The sequence below is a fragment of the Phragmites australis genome, chromosome 1, assembly GCF_958298935.1.
Source record: "Phragmites australis chromosome 1, lpPhrAust1.1, whole genome shotgun sequence".
Classification (NCBI taxonomy): Eukaryota; Viridiplantae; Streptophyta; class Magnoliopsida; order Poales; family Poaceae; genus Phragmites; species Phragmites australis.
This window is the reverse complement of record NC_084921.1, coordinates 12,453,140-12,468,451: the sequence shown is the minus strand read 5'-3', so window position 1 is coordinate 12,468,451 and position 15,312 is coordinate 12,453,140. Positions and strand designations below refer to the sequence as shown.

General features: G+C 43.1%; 1 protein-coding gene and 4 non-coding genes across 5 annotated transcripts; all 5 read left to right on the top strand.

Moving 5' to 3' along the window:
• The first annotated feature begins 3,288 nt into the window (after nt 1–3,288).
• LOC133909996 (large ribosomal subunit protein eL30-like) lies at nt 3,289–6,144 on the top strand. The gene is made up of 5 exons (XM_062352522.1): nt 3,289–3,414; nt 3,599–3,704; nt 5,398–5,499; nt 5,765–5,833; nt 5,940–6,144. The coding sequence occupies exons 1-5, from the start codon at nt 3,394–3,396 to the stop codon at nt 5,978–5,980; spliced, it is 339 nt and encodes a 112-aa protein (XP_062208506.1). The 5' UTR covers nt 3,289–3,393; the 3' UTR covers nt 5,981–6,144.
• On the top strand, nt 4,450–4,543 carry LOC133891277 (small nucleolar RNA Z103). Its single transcript, XR_009904168.1, has one exon. It is a non-coding gene; the product is annotated as a small nucleolar RNA Z103 (small nucleolar RNA).
• Nucleotides 4,665–4,759, top strand: LOC133891289 (small nucleolar RNA Z103). Its single transcript, XR_009904171.1, has one exon. It is a non-coding gene; the product is annotated as a small nucleolar RNA Z103 (small nucleolar RNA).
• An 8,097-nt stretch (nt 6,145–14,241) lies between the features above and the next one.
• On the top strand, nt 14,242–14,342 carry LOC133891475 (small nucleolar RNA Z101). The gene has a single exon (XR_009904227.1). It is a non-coding gene; the product is annotated as a small nucleolar RNA Z101 (small nucleolar RNA).
• A 191-nt stretch (nt 14,343–14,533) lies between these two features.
• Nucleotides 14,534–14,620, top strand: LOC133891481 (small nucleolar RNA Z102/R77). The gene has a single exon (XR_009904228.1). It is a non-coding gene; the product is annotated as a small nucleolar RNA Z102/R77 (small nucleolar RNA).
• The last annotated feature ends 692 nt before the right edge of the window (nt 14,621–15,312 follow it).

Sequence of the window (15,312 nt, the reverse complement as noted above, 5' to 3'; positions counted from 1 at the left end):
CATTTACATCCACAACAAGAGCTTTATCAGAAATTATCACATTAAATTTGAAAAATTGGATAAATATGGATGAAAGATAATATTACAACAAAATAGAACTGTTTGTGCTTTATATTTACTTGTATTCTAGTAAAACTTTGTGTAAGACTGAACTTTATGTAATAATTAATAATATAGCTCCTGAGCTAAAGAAAGTAGGTGCAAACGGAATGGGGAACTTACCAGACAAACAAAGAGCCAGTTATAGAGATTGAGAGATTTATACTTATGCATGGGGAACCATGCAGCAGTTTGACTTAGCATATGGACTTATAATGAATTACATCTATGACTATATACAATAATACAATACATTCACCAAAACCAACTCAGGTGTCAACAAAATCATTCAGTTAGGAAAGGAAGTTTTGCATCGATTTAACTTGAGAGACCCATCCAATGACGTCGATCTGCTTGATCCCCTTGAATGCCTCCGGCAGCAGCGAGAACAGATTTCTCCCACCCCTCACAATATACTGCATTACAAACCAACAAAAATCCACCAAATAAATGTAAGCTCGTACAAATCAATCACTGAATCAGGATCGCCGAAAGCAACAACACAAGCTACAAATCAGACCTCATTGTAGTCAGCGAGGGACACCTTCTCCTTCTTAAAAATGGAGGTCTTGAAGTCGAACGATGGAATGGCGATGCCGATCGCCGGTGGCGACGAGACCTTCGTTGCCGCGGCGGCAGCCGGTGGAGGCGGCGAGGAGGCATGGGGGTTGGGTGGCAGGGAAGGAGATGAAGAAGGCGGCGACGCCTGGGGTTCTAGGAGGGGCGGGGTTTTGGGTTTTGCGGGAGATGACGAGTGAGGAAGCAGAGGACATGGCCGCCGCCATTTGAAATAATATTAAACCCCTATGGAAGAGATGGATGCGGCCGAGCAGGAGCGGAGAGCGGAGATGGGTTGCTGACGTCGTCAAGGACGAGCCCCACGCCATGTGGCGGGAGGACGAGCTCGCCGTCGGTCTGGAACATGATCTGCGAGCGGAGCAGGTCCACCGCGGCTTAGCAATATAGCCGAGGAGCACAGGGCAGTGGCTGGTGACGAGCTCGTCCTCCCGACGGTGGGCTGGGGGCGGCTGAGTGGATCCATGGCTGGGGGCGGTCGAGCGGCGGCGTGTGCATGTGCGCCTGAGGGCGGTAGGCGGCTAGGGGATGAGGAGGTAGGGTTCACATATGGGCTTGGGGGTGGGTCAGCTGGCTGAGCCTTGGCCCAGATCGGAGGGAGGAGAGGCAGGACGTCCTGCCAGATCGTACTTTTTAAGTAGTAGAGAAAAGTAACTAGCTTTTTTTAAGAAAAATAGATTTATTTTATTAGTGAAAAGGGAAACTAGTTTTTTAAGGCTTGTTTGGATACTCGAAACCCAGTCAGGATCCCGGGCCTTTCCCTGTGGGAAACGAGGTCGTGCAAAATTTTCCCCTTCCATTCCACGTGAGCCTTTGGATGCAATAAGGGTGAAGAGAATTTCCTCCCAAATCCCCTCGATACCCCCTAATCCACGCGGATAAAAAAAATGCCCCTAGATGCATCGAACTTTTCCCCTTCTTTCTCCCATCATCTGTGTCTCCGTGATTGCTTCGTGTCTACTTTGTCGATCCCAATTCACAGGCATGCACCACCTTACCACCTCGCTGCCATCACCGCCCCAACCTCGTGGTGCAGCTGGCCACAAGGATCTTTGCCATCCCTATTCCCTATCAAGCCGCAACTCAGCTCAAAGCAGCTCGCCCGTTCTTTCTGTTGTTGCCCCCATATGGCCGTTGTCGGCGTCGCTCCTCGACTAATTCTGTTGGCTTTCAACCAGATCTGATTGGATTTGATGTGTCGCCCTCAGCCCTAGCTCCGGCGTCTAGCAAGCCGCGTGTCGTGTCACGCTAGGCAGAAGCCATAGTTGCCCTCAACTTCCAGCAGAATTCGCCATCGCTGTCTTCGTTTACAGCCCCGTGCCGCTGCTATCCTACGAGTCCTCTTCACCACCCTCCGCCATCGGCCACGGTAGTCCAGTCATACCCCACCGATTCCAGTAGGCGAAGCAACAATCGAGCTTCTTGCGTTCAGCTACGAGGTCACCATGAGCTTTTTCATGGCTTAATGTGCAGAGCAGGGATTTGATGAGCTTTTCTCCCAAACAACAACGGAGATTTTTTACATACTCTCAGCAGAACAAGTATGGCAAAGAAGATTGGAAGGTGTTCATTGAATTTTCGGATATCGACATGGAAGGAATTTGATTTGACACAAAAAATAGGGATAAATGCAAACCCCCCCCCCCCAAAAGTCACTTGGATTTTGACTCCCCCCCCAAAGTTGTTTTGTTGCAAAAAAACCCCTCAAAGGTTTGATTTTGTTGCAAAAACACCCCCAAAAATTCAAAAAAATTTAAAAAAAATCACAAAAAATTCTAAAAAAAACTAGAGACAATTATAAGACCTTTTGTGAAATTTGTTTTCAAAAATAATATCCTTTTTTATCATATTTCATGGAGAGTAAGTTTGAAAAAAAAGAAAAATGTGCAACTCATTTATTAATTCGAGTTAAATGCATAGTTAATTATTTACTAATCCAAAAATCATGAAACAAATTTTTTTAGTCTTATTACATGATCCTCTATCTTGTAAAAATACATGAAATCTTGAAATAGTTATTGTAACGTGCAGGATTGAGTAAATGTATTGCAGATAGATTAATTCATAACAAATCCATAACACCCCCAAAATTAGTGAAACCACTTTTATTAGTTTACTTAAACAATTATTTGTGTAGGAAAAATAATGATAGACATGACAAAGTTAAAATAACATGAGTTAATAAATGAGCTGCACATTTTTTTTTCTTCCAAACTTTCTCTCCATGAAATATGATGCAAATGATATTATTTTTGAAAACAAAATTCACAGAAGGTCTTATAATTGTCTCTATTTTTTTTAGAATTTTTTTAATGATTTTTTTATTTTTTTGAATTTTTAGGGGGTTTTTTCAACAAAGTTAAACTTTTAGGGGGGTTTTTGGAACAAAACAAATTTTGGGAGGGAAAATCAAAACTCAAGTGACTTTTGGGGGTTTTTTTTTTGCAGTTTTCCCAAAAAAATAATCTCTCATGAGGTTTACTTCCCTGGAATTATCTTACCTAGCACCCAAACAGGCCCTTAGGGGGTGGAAAGCCCACCAATGCAAGCCCAACTCAATCAAGTCCACAGCGGGCAAACCCTTGCCATCGCCTCCCGAGCCTATATAAACACCCAAACCCTAGCACCCCGATTCTTCCACATCGCAGTCATCCCCGAGAAGGAGCCGCCGCGCGAAAAGCAGGCCTCGCTGCCGTCACTCCTCCTCGGGGCGCAACCATGGTGGCCTCAAAGAAGACGGTAACGACCGCCTCTCTGCCCCCCCCCCCCACATCGTTCTCCCATCCCTCCAGCAACGCGCTTGGGTTCTTCCGCCGATTTGCTGCTGCTGCGTTGCGCGGAAGAGTAGGATCTTGCGTTGCGCTCTTCGTGGTTGTAGGGGGCTAACGCTTTGTTGTTTGTTGGCGCCATGGTGGTTTTGCAGAAGAAGTCCACGGACAATATCAACAACAAGCTGCAGCTTGTGATGAAGAGTGGCAAGTACACGCTCGGCTACAAGACCGTCCTCAGGACCATCAGGAACTCCAAGTGTAAGCAAACATTGCCTCGCCTAGTTACATGATGCTTACGCTTGCTGTAAGCAGTGGGTTTTATTTGCCTAACGTTTGAAAGGAGCCGTCGTGGTAGTCTGAATCCATGCCTGTATTGCTAGATTTGTAGTTTAGTTTGTTGCTGTATGTCTTCCTGCGCATAGTAGAAACTGATTGCGGTGGATCTCATGGCCGCTGTGTATGAGTCAGATGCGATAGCAATCAGCTTCACTGTTGCTTTTTGTTCATACGGGATCACTTTTCTGCGTCCGTAGCTGGCGGTGGCCTATATTTTCCAAGATTGATGTTAAACTTTTTCATAGATTTGCTTTTAGAGACTTTGAAATTTTAGCTGCATGGTTTTATGGTGAAATATTCCTGGTTACTTCAAAAAAATTTCGAGTCCTTAGTTTTCTCCACTGCTAATTAAGCGACAGTTGTTTAATTTCTCGTCCTATTTGTTCATTTTGCCCATGTTTGATAGATTATTATCAGTTGATATCATTATTAGTTCTTATATGGGCAGTGCTCACACCTCTTTCTATTCTAATTTGGAGTCTAGTGAATTTTTACATGTCAAAATTGGAATACGAATTTGGGAGAAGGAGAATAGGTGCATGGATCCATGACCTTAGCCACAACTTATCTTGGCTACATGGATACCCCCACTTTATTCTCTGGACAAGTATTTTTTTGACATGTTCTTAGAACAATGTATTTTGCTAATAATATAAAGCTGTGAATGGAGGGTATAATGATCCTTTCCCCAGATGATCGACAGTGAACATTCTGTGCGCTATAATTTCTCTTTGGAGAATCAAGCCAGAATTCTGATCCTCCAAAGTTACTACGTTTTAGAGAAACATTATTTATCTGACTGACATTTCCCAATTTTTTAGAAATATTCTTTCTCTTTGGGGAAATATTTTTTTATCTCACTGGCATTAGGCACCTGGTAAAGAGGATATGATGACAATTTCCCCAGATGATCTACAATGAACATACTGAGCGCTATAATTTCTCATTGAGAAAACCAAGCCAGAACTCTGATCCTCTAAATGTTGTTGTGATGTGCTCGATTCATTATTGTTTGGAGTAACAATGCATTATTAATTGTGTTGAATTCAATTCTGTTGCTGTTTAATGTTACTCATAGCCTATGCCAGATGTTAACTGCTTGTTTGTTTGTTTCTACAAATTGTTATTTTCAAATGTGTGAAAATTTGTGATGTTCAAAGCTTTTTAGCGTTGAAAACTGATTACCAATGGATGTAATATTCAAATGGCCATCGTGTATGAGTCAACGCCATAATAATTCTACCCATTTCCTGCATACACTACCTGTGTGATACCACTGGTTATTTGCATAAGTGGGGATATCATGTTACTGATTATTTTTCACCTGAGCTTATTTAGTTTCACCTTTGGATTGTGTGGTGCAAGTATAATTTCTTTGAATTACTTTTATGCGTTTATTGTCTTCTTGATAGTTTAACTTGTCTCACCTTATTCATTATGTGTCTTCTACATAGACACCTTTTGTTTGTTAAATTTTGAAGTAAGTGATGACATTTGAATTTGTGATGTATCTCTCAGGCTGTTCTAACAGAATTATCATGCTACCATTTCCTGCTTTCTTCTAATTTATTTGTTATTGCAAGTCTGTAATATCTCCCCACTTAATGATTTACAGCGAAGCTTGTGATCATTGCTAACAACTGCCCTCCTCTTCGGAAGTCTGAAATTGAGTACTATGCTATGCTGGCTAAGATCACCGTACACCACTTCCATGGAAGTAAGTTAGCTTCCCTGATTTCCATTTTCTTGGAGTTCACGTAGCAGTTATTTCTTTTGGAACTCATAGTGGCAATTGCGAAAAAAGAAGGAAAACTCTACATTTTTTGCTATTAGCAAGTGTGGTATATCCCCAGCTTGTAATATCTAGAAGATGTTCGTAAGCTGGTTGCTATATCCCAACTTGTAATAGGACAGTGTGGCTATGCCAATTCATTGGTTTATGACTGTTCCTATAGTAATTGCATTATGCTGTTGGTTTCCAGACAATGTTGACCTGGGAACGGCCTGCGGTAAATACTTCCGTGTCTGCTGCCTCAGTATTATTGATCCTGGTAACTTCCTGTCACTTTTCAGAGTGAACAAAAAAGGCATTATTTGGTCATGTTTGAAGATTCACTTTGGGGACTGATCATATTTTGTTCTGTGTTTGCATTTCAGGTGACTCCGACATCATCAAGACCACACCAGGTGATCAGTAAGGAGCACTGCCCTGACCTCTCCGGATGCTGTCTTCTGAGTTTTTCTGCTGCAGTAGATCTTTGTTGGACTTGCTTGGTCTCGCAATGTTGAACAAGCAGTTGCCAGTAAACTTTGTTTCGTGGGAACATTGTTTTGAATTGAAATTTTTGTTCCTGGCTTTGAATTGAGCTTTGTGGCGCTGTGATCACCCTGTACAGAATTGATCGGTGGCTACATCTTTTCTTTCTTGCTTGCGTTGACATTTCTTCATAGTTCACTCGTGTTCTAGCTTGAGGTATCTGTTCTAACGCAGCGTAACTTGTTACAAGCGATCCTAAATAAAGAACCGAGCTGCTAATAATATTTTAGATAAATTAATTGATGAATACATTTTGTAGTTTTAGCGACTAGCGTATCGAGATAAATCTTATGTGGACACTCTGTTAGTTCCTATTACTAATTTTATCTACTATAATACTATTATAGTATTTTTTTAATACTATTACAGTATTTTTTTAATACTATTACAGTATTTTACATTTTTTCTATCTTCAGTAACTATTTTATTTTCTACTTTTTATTACTTTTTTTTTAAAACTCAAATACTCTGTAAACGGTAATATAGGCTTCATTTCTGTCTGCAAACCTTCCGTTCGCTTCCTATAGCGCTGGATGGGCATACATAGATGCGGCTGTGAAAGGCGCCTCTACTGGAGTCGGCCTAAGCTAGTTTCGGCTCCATAACTTCATGTCAAAATGCCAGAACTTCATACTATATTCTTCTAAGTTACGAATAGACACCTTTGTGTGTTGTGATTAATTATAGAGTAACTCATTAGTAGTTACTAATCTCAACAGTTACAAATATAATTATTCATATAATATATAATGTAAATACTATTTACCGATGAATATCGACCATCTCTCTTTATCTTTATTTGTACTTCTACTTTCTTCTTGCAATACATTATCAACACGATTCCTTCTCCACTTGGCAAAAGTAACAACATCAAAGGTAAACTATGGCGAATCCATTTTTCCTTGTTCATGCAATACATGCATCTTCTCCTTTCTTTGTCGTCGTTGTCCTATCAACACATACACGCCCTCGTTCTCACCGTTGTACACATTGTGGCTTTGTCTGTTGCCCATTTGGCCGCCACAACGGCCCTGCAAGTGCCATAACTCCTACGACACTGGAGTTAGGATAACTGTAACACCGGCCACTAGCGTGAGGTCCTTTATGACAGCTGCTGCAACCACGGCGGTGGTTGGCTCAGGCCCGCCGCCCACAATGGTATCTTGCAGTGTTTCTGTCCCTTTCTTCAACGGCTCACCTCCAGGCTTCGAAGACACCCCGGCAGCGACGACGGTGTACTCATCAGAGGAGGACTCAGAGGAGTACGTCCCAACGATGCCCTCTCCAACTTTAACTCCTCCACGACTCCTCCCCGATATGAACACGACAACCATGGCTTCTTCCTCCGTTGCGATGCTTTACAACTGCCTCTGTCGCATTGCGACAGCAGCTGCCAAATGTCGCATGGGCCTTCGCTCGAGGTCGTGGGCCTCAGAGGCCCTCGACCCCTCGACCTCCCCTCCAACGATGGCTGAGCATGCCTGTGCACCCACACGCATGGGGCAGGGGGCCTTCGGGCTTCTTCGTGCACATGTGAGAGAGGGAGGGGTGGAGCACCCCTATGACCGACGAGCCCACCAGCAAAGGTGGCAGACGCGGCTCACAGCAATGCGGCTCCGACACACCTTCATGGCGGTCCACGACGGCCACCCCATCTCCGATGGTGGCGCTCAACGCAACGCGACAATGCACTCGCTTTGGCGCCGCATGCCCACATCCGTGACATGAACATGGACGACGACCAACCCATCTATGACGGACAACCCGTCTCTACACCTGACGGCGCTCCAGCGACCGGCTCGACTTTGGCCCATCCAAAGGCGATGACAGCAACAACTACAATAGGGGTGGGCGGTTAGGGTTTACAAACCCTAATCGCCAGCTCTCCCTTATATATGGCATGGGGTGGGGGGCACCCTGAATGGGCCTAGGCCAAAAAGGCCAAAGGGGTCAAGGCGTAGGTTTGTTCGGCCTGCGCGGAAAAGAAAAAAAGCCATCTCTGCTATCAATTGGGCTAAACAAATGAAAGGGCTTCAGCCCAAAATTTGTTTTAGGCTCGAAAAGAAAAAAATAATTCGGTTGCTGGCTATTTCCATTTAGGCCCCCTGGGTCCTAATAAATAGCCTATATAAATAGCACTATGTGTATTATTTTCATTTTAGCCCCTATAATTGTTTATAATTGTACCCATTGATGTACTTTTATAAATATGCATATCCAAACCCAATGAGTCCTCGATTTGCACTATGTTCTATGTCTAGGCATTTTCGCACTCCCAATAGCATGTCTATTTATTTATTTCGTTCTTATTCATTCTTGCAATTTACTTTCATGTTGGATTTAAATTATTCTGCACTCACTTTTACATCTAAGCCCAAAACTGCTTTATATCAGCACAGAGTGCTTAATTCAAAGCAAAATTTAATGCATAATTTTAAGTGATTGCCTTAATTTAATATTTGAAATATAAGGTAATGGAATTATGGAACCTACTACATATTTGCAGATTATCCATAATTGATGTGAGTTTTACACTCTGTCAGTAGACTTAATGATTACCTTCAACATATTCTTCTAAATATTATACTTAACATAACAAAAAGTAATAGGAATATAGTCATCTACTGACAATTGTCAGATTATGCCTCATATTACTGCAAGATCTACACCATATTTGGTGACTATCTTTAACGTGTTAGCTCCAAAATCTTAGGTAGATACTATGTAATTCAAATCTCAACTCGACTTTATAAATTTTGCATTATTTACAACATTATCATGATTCTTCAATTTACACAAAGTGTAAATTCATTCAATCATTGGTCATTTTGTAGGACAAAATGTCCAACGTAGAGTTCGACAGACTTGAGTTAGATGGCCGAAAATATCTAACTTAGGCAATGAACATGAAGATTAGTTTGTCATCCTGCAGACTAATAATGGCGATTAATCCTCCTAAAAAAGGAGATCCACCACTTTTAGATCAAATCAAGTATGGGGCTCTAAACTTAAAAGTGCATCTAGGTCTTCTATGTGGGTTTTGGATAATTGATGATAAGAGATCAAGGGACTAATGAAGTTTAATGAATTTATGAATATGTATTAGTCCTATGAATAAGTTATAAGACGATAGAGTCCCTCAAAAAGTAAAAGAGAAGCAACATGTGGCTACTCAATAGATTTAAATTTATTTTTGTCGATGTAAAGAATAGGGAGTCCCCTGTTCTACGAGCCAACACCAACAAATGTCTGTTGGCAGTAGATATTATCAAAAGTTGACTCAGGCACGCACGCCAGTCCCCTGATCGCGGAAGGAAACCCCATGATGAGCCCTTGCTGGTCGTGAGGCAGGTATTCAGCTAACCAGTTTAATCTCATTTAATGCTACCCTACTCAAGTGCTTTCCTTCCCCAGACACGTCCTTTTGACAAGCGAAGTCATAGCCAGTGCAATGGTGCAGTGGCCCAACACGTAGCAATTAATGCTACGGGATGGCCCTACAGGCGGGTGTGACGATCTCGCAAGTAGGCGTGACGATGTGCGGCTGATGGGACTGGATGCACAAGACGATCAGACGGACCGAGCATGCCCACTCTCTATAATGATGGCCTCATAGTAAGGGTTTTCGGCAGGAGTGAGACTGCCATAGTTCTGGCATGTACTATTTGTATACATGCCTCTCCTCCTACTATATAAAGGAGGGAAGATCAGACTTGTAAGGGATGAAACTCTTTCTATAACAAAGTTGATCCCCATCATAAGAAAGTACATATGATGTAGGGTTGTTATCCCACGAGAGGTCTAAAACTGGATAACCCCTTATGTTCTTGAGTTCATCATCCACACACACTTGTAGGAAATGTTGATCGTGCTCCCGTTGACTGGTATACCCTGGACATATTGTCAGGGATTAACCCTCGACAGTTGACGTGCCAGGTAGGGGGCACATTTTCGCGTTTTGGTAAGTGTCGATAACCTGATTAGGCTACCGATGGCCAGATCCATGACGACCGCTGAGTCCCGTTCAAGGACCTTGGACACCGCGAGGTGTTTGTCATGAGATATGACCCAGATGAGCCTGGTGTGCTCCAAGCTTAAGATACCAAAATAGAGTCCGAGGAGTCCGAAACCCAACGAGAAGTTTGTATGGTAGCCCATGGAGCGGGGAACAGCGGAGGTTCTCGTCCCTCGGGCGCCGGTGGTAACCCTCATGCCATACTCCCAGAGGGAAACCCGCTCGGTGCTGGACAAGGAGGCGCTCTAAGCAACTACAATGCTACCCAAAGGAGCGCCTGCCGAGGGAGCAGTCCTTGGGGGTATCATCGCTTAGGCCTTCATGTCACGCAAATATCGAGGGCTTCGTCCCTCGCGATATTTCACCACTCCGTGGTCAGCAGCTTGACTTCGAGACAATGACACCCGCACAAAACCTGCAAATTGTATAGACGCTTCTAAGTCACCCACCTATGATAATACCAGAGGGTTCACTGGTGGCGCCATGGTTGCGTGACCTCGCTCTCATGGCAGAAACCACACGATGCCAAGTTACGGCGGCAAAGACCACGCCCATTTCTAGGACTGATGACGATCGTGGTCGCCAGGAATATAATAGGACCCGTGGTAGGACAAATCTCGTGCCCCACTGTAACGTGGGGTTCTAGGAGAACCCCATCGCACCGGGATAGCCAAACCCCCGAGTTGCGTGAATCTCTTCGCCAACGTGACCTCCGTAGCGTGATCTCTGCAGCGTGATCTAGGGCCAAAGGGCCAGCCGAGAGCAGGAGAACCTCGCTCGATGAGGGAAGGACAAGGGCAAGCGGCCATACCGCTCGCCTCCCCCTCGTAGAGAGACATTATATTCCTCCATCCTGTTGCCAGGACCTCATGATCTTTATCTCTCTCCCCGAGCATGTGTGGCCATCCATCAGCCTATGGCTCCCCATTACAGGACAAGGTGCAACACCTTATGGACCCGTTGCAAGAGGTGCACTGGCTGGACAACTTTCGGCCAATCCTAACTAAAAACTACGAGCCCAACTTGCCCTGAGACATTTGAGTGTTTGTCCCAACCATGGAACGCCTCCGCACCTGCCTTCCCTTGCCGTCCGGCCTGTCCCAACATCATGCGCCGTAAGATCACCTGTCAAGCCATCATGTCCCTGTGCCCGTGAGTCTTCCTGCAAAACCGTCCACTTGTCTGGTTGTTCTGCAGACCCTATCTCGTCAGTCGTGCGGTGCTGCGCCGGCCCGTAAGGTCCCATCCGTAGCATTTAATGCTTCAGGATGGGGCAGTACCCAACAATGCCATCCATGACTTTGTTCATTGGATGGGGTGCTTAGGGAAGGAAAACACTTGGAAGTAGATAGCAATAAATGCGATTAGATGGGTTAGGTAAGGACTGGCTTGACTGGCTCCACTACCAGCAAGGGCTGGTCGCGGGATCTCATAATATCGTAAGGAGACTAGTCGCGCAAGCCATGAGCTGATCGTGCGAGCTTGGACCTAGTCACGCGATGGGCCAAGTTTAGGAAATATCCCCCATCGGTCATCATACCCCTCGCAAGACCCATAAGCTAGGATGACCCCTTACTCAAGACTCTGTCAACAATGATCATCCTCGCTTCTATTTTTCTCTTCACTTGATCTTCCGAAAACTTGATAAAGTTTACTTGATTGCTTCTCATGCACCAAGCAAGGAAGACTTCTCTCTTTTTATCATCTTCATCCGGTTCACCACTAAGGCATGAACCGCAAACATCAAACATATAAATTATACATTAAGCTTGTCCAATGAGTTTTTCCTATCTAGGTTTCTTATAGGAGTTTACAATGAGGCAATAACCAATATATGTCATATTATTTTCTCATTATATTTTTTTATTGGCGTTTAAAGGAGTTTTAATGGTATATCAACATATTATTTTTCTCCTCATATGTTCCCATAGGGTTTTGGAGGAGTTTCAACAAAAAGTTTACATTTTGAATAATTGATCAAGGAAAAGTGTTATAAGTAGACACTCTTTGGGTGTTAGTCATGCGATCAATTAGAGATTAACCAATTAGTAGTTACTAATCCCAACCATCACAAATATGATTGTTCATGTACTATATAATGTACACACTATTTACCAATGAATATAAGCAATCATTCTCTTTATCTTTCTTTGTTCTTCTACTTTCTTCTTCAATACTTCTCTAGGTTATGTAGAATCAGGAATTAGATTGGGATGTGTTTGGTTATTTGAATTTGTATCTGTCTGACTTGGTGGATACGTATATTCTCAAAAAGAAGCGTGTTTGTTTGTTTACATCCACTATTTTAGTCTAGCCCGATAGATGCATATACGCCTTTAATCTAGCTCGGAAGTCGAGCTTTACTCCATAGCCTGGTTCGGCAAAGGTAGGCTCTTTCATCAGTCATGCAGGCGGGTCACTTGTCAATCATCTTCATACGAATAATCAATCACAACCCAACGTTTGCATCCGCTCATACGGCTTTAGATTCGGTTAACTAAACAGAAACTTAGCTCAGCTTATCCATACATATACAAATAATTAAACTTTTTTTTCCAATAAATATGACTCCGCTCAGCCTGCTTTCCCTCAACTTACTTATACGATACAGTTTTACGAAACCTCATCTGGAGAACCAAATAAATCCAATGTGTCACTTGCTTGTTTCCAAACTTTCACAGGTCGGAGTCATGCTTTGGCATCTATTTCCCACAATCCTAGGAAGTCCGGACATCCGAACTCAAGTCGAATTTGACACCCATTTCTAAGTAAATCTGACTATGTTTGCTCGTGCAACTACTTCATTTTTCACCAAACGAAACAAAATCCATGGACATGTTTTGTCATTCCATTCCGTCTTTTGATTTAGGGTGTGTATAGTTGGAGGAATATCTCTGGATGAGAGATATCCATCTAATTTTTTAATGTTTGGTTGGAGGGCGAGCTAGATGGGATGATCACTAAAGGGAATATTCTCCTTAGATGCTAGATGAACTCATGTTGTAAAATTGGCCGGAGGAAGCTATCCATAGTCTGGATGAGCTTTATCCCTACTGCTGTGACATATTTTGATTGTTTAGAGTAAATGTATTTTTTTATGACGCTTTAAATGATATTATCTCCTAAACCATTTATCGGATGTACGATCTAATTGTACCATTATATTTGTTGCAATTAAATCAACAAAATAAGATCTCATATGATAATATTTTGATAAAAAACTAAATATATGACAAGCGGGTTCTATAAAATTTTGACTAACCTTATCTAAGTTATATCCGTCCAATCAAATAAAAAATTTGTATCACTATATCCATACTACCAAATAAAAAATTAGATCATCATATCCAATAAAACATAAATAATCATATCTCATCAACTTTATCCTCTAACTAAACACACTAAACGTTAGCCTTGTGCTGTCAGTTATGTGTAACTAAAGTTATGTGTGCTTTATCTTCTAGCATGTGATGACCAACAAGAATGTTGTGATCTACAAGATACAAAACTAAACAAATGATAAAATAACTATTTTTTTATAGAGGAACCAATTAAAAAACTATCTGGCTGTCCTATGGAATAAGAGGGGCCCGCCCCTGTAGCAAGATGTTGATTCTCCTGTTGTGCATTTGCGGCGAAATTGCGAATCGAGCCGGGGTTGGGCCGTGGCAGGCCGGCCCGATAAGAGAAGCTTCATGCCAGCCCATCTCGTCCCGAGGGGCGGGCCCCGCACAGCACGGTCGAACTGGGCCGTCCGTGCGCGAGGCGGCGAGCTCCGCCTGAGCCGTCCGATAGGGATGCCGCGCCGCAAGGAAACCCTAGGCTGCGAAGCAAGGAAACCCTAGGCCGCTCCCGGTCCCGGCCCCGCCGCCTCCTCCTCTCGGATTCCTGCCCGCTCTATAAAACACCCGGGCGCCCCGTCGCCGTCCTCTCATCGCCGGCCTGCTTCATCTGTTCGATCATGGATGGACTAGGCAGCTCTCATCTCTCCGATTGTGGCTGGTTTGGTGATCGTTGCCTTCTCTCCTCTTAAGCTGCTGTGGTTTCTTGTTGTTTGGATCTCCTCTGCTGTCCTCTCTCTTTATTTGTTCTTGCTGCTTGGAGACTTCTGAAAGCTGATGGATGGATGGATGCAGATGATGAGTCACAAGTTTAATGGGTAATTTGCGTCTGAGGCATCTCTGTGATGTCACACCCTTTTTTTCACCTTGGAGATCTGATGCATCTTTCCATGCTCCAATCCCTCAAGCAACAGCATTTTCTTTTGTTTTCTTTTTTCCTTTTCATTACTAAAACTTATTCTTCTTGCGTTGTTAGAGCTCTAGATAGCTCCTTTTTCGTTATGTGCTACTTTCTTTATATGTTATCTTGATTTCTTTTTCCCTTTTTCCCAAGATTCTCGTTTGCCTTGATGGGTGGAGATTGATATGATGACGAGTATTTCCCTATTGGTTTGACTGGCCGCCATGATGGCCTCGAATCTGTATTAGCTCTATCTGATCATCTCCCTGCACATTCTTATCTAATCTTGCAAAAAGATTTCTTTCCGCTTATTTGGATCCGTTTTTATTTTCCCTATTAGGGAAAAGATTGTTCTGTCTTCGGATTTGTTTCGACGGCTTCAACTCTTCTTCAGAGCGCTCAGTTTTCGAACCACTAGTCTGTCTACAGAATATATCTAAGAAACGGATCGGAGATTATAGGTGCAAGTGTTCGATACACAAAATTTGAATCCAAGCTTCTGTACACAGAATTCAAACTAAGCTAATATTGGTTAAGAACGGATGAACTGCGAGATATTTTAGGATCAAGTGCTCGATACACAGAATTTTCATGCAAAGCGTACACGCGGGTGGGGATGAACCGCGGGAGAAGGAACGAAGATATATTTTGATGTGGGCTGAACTGGCTAATCTCGATGTGCCATTTAATCAATCTGTGTTTGGGCCTTCAAATTCCCTACCTTGTTGCGCACTCGAAACACATTCACACCGGTGTCTTTGGAGACAGGAATGTCCATGTTTAGGTGCCTCCACTAGATTATAGCTGCTGTTGGCGCACTGTATAGCCTGTCACCTAGTATAGTGATATGAAACTATAGTGCAAGGCAATTGAACATCAGCAAAGTTCAGCAAGAGGTGGCCATATTATCAATTCAGCATATGTTACAGATGGAATTTGTAAAGTTGATTACTGGT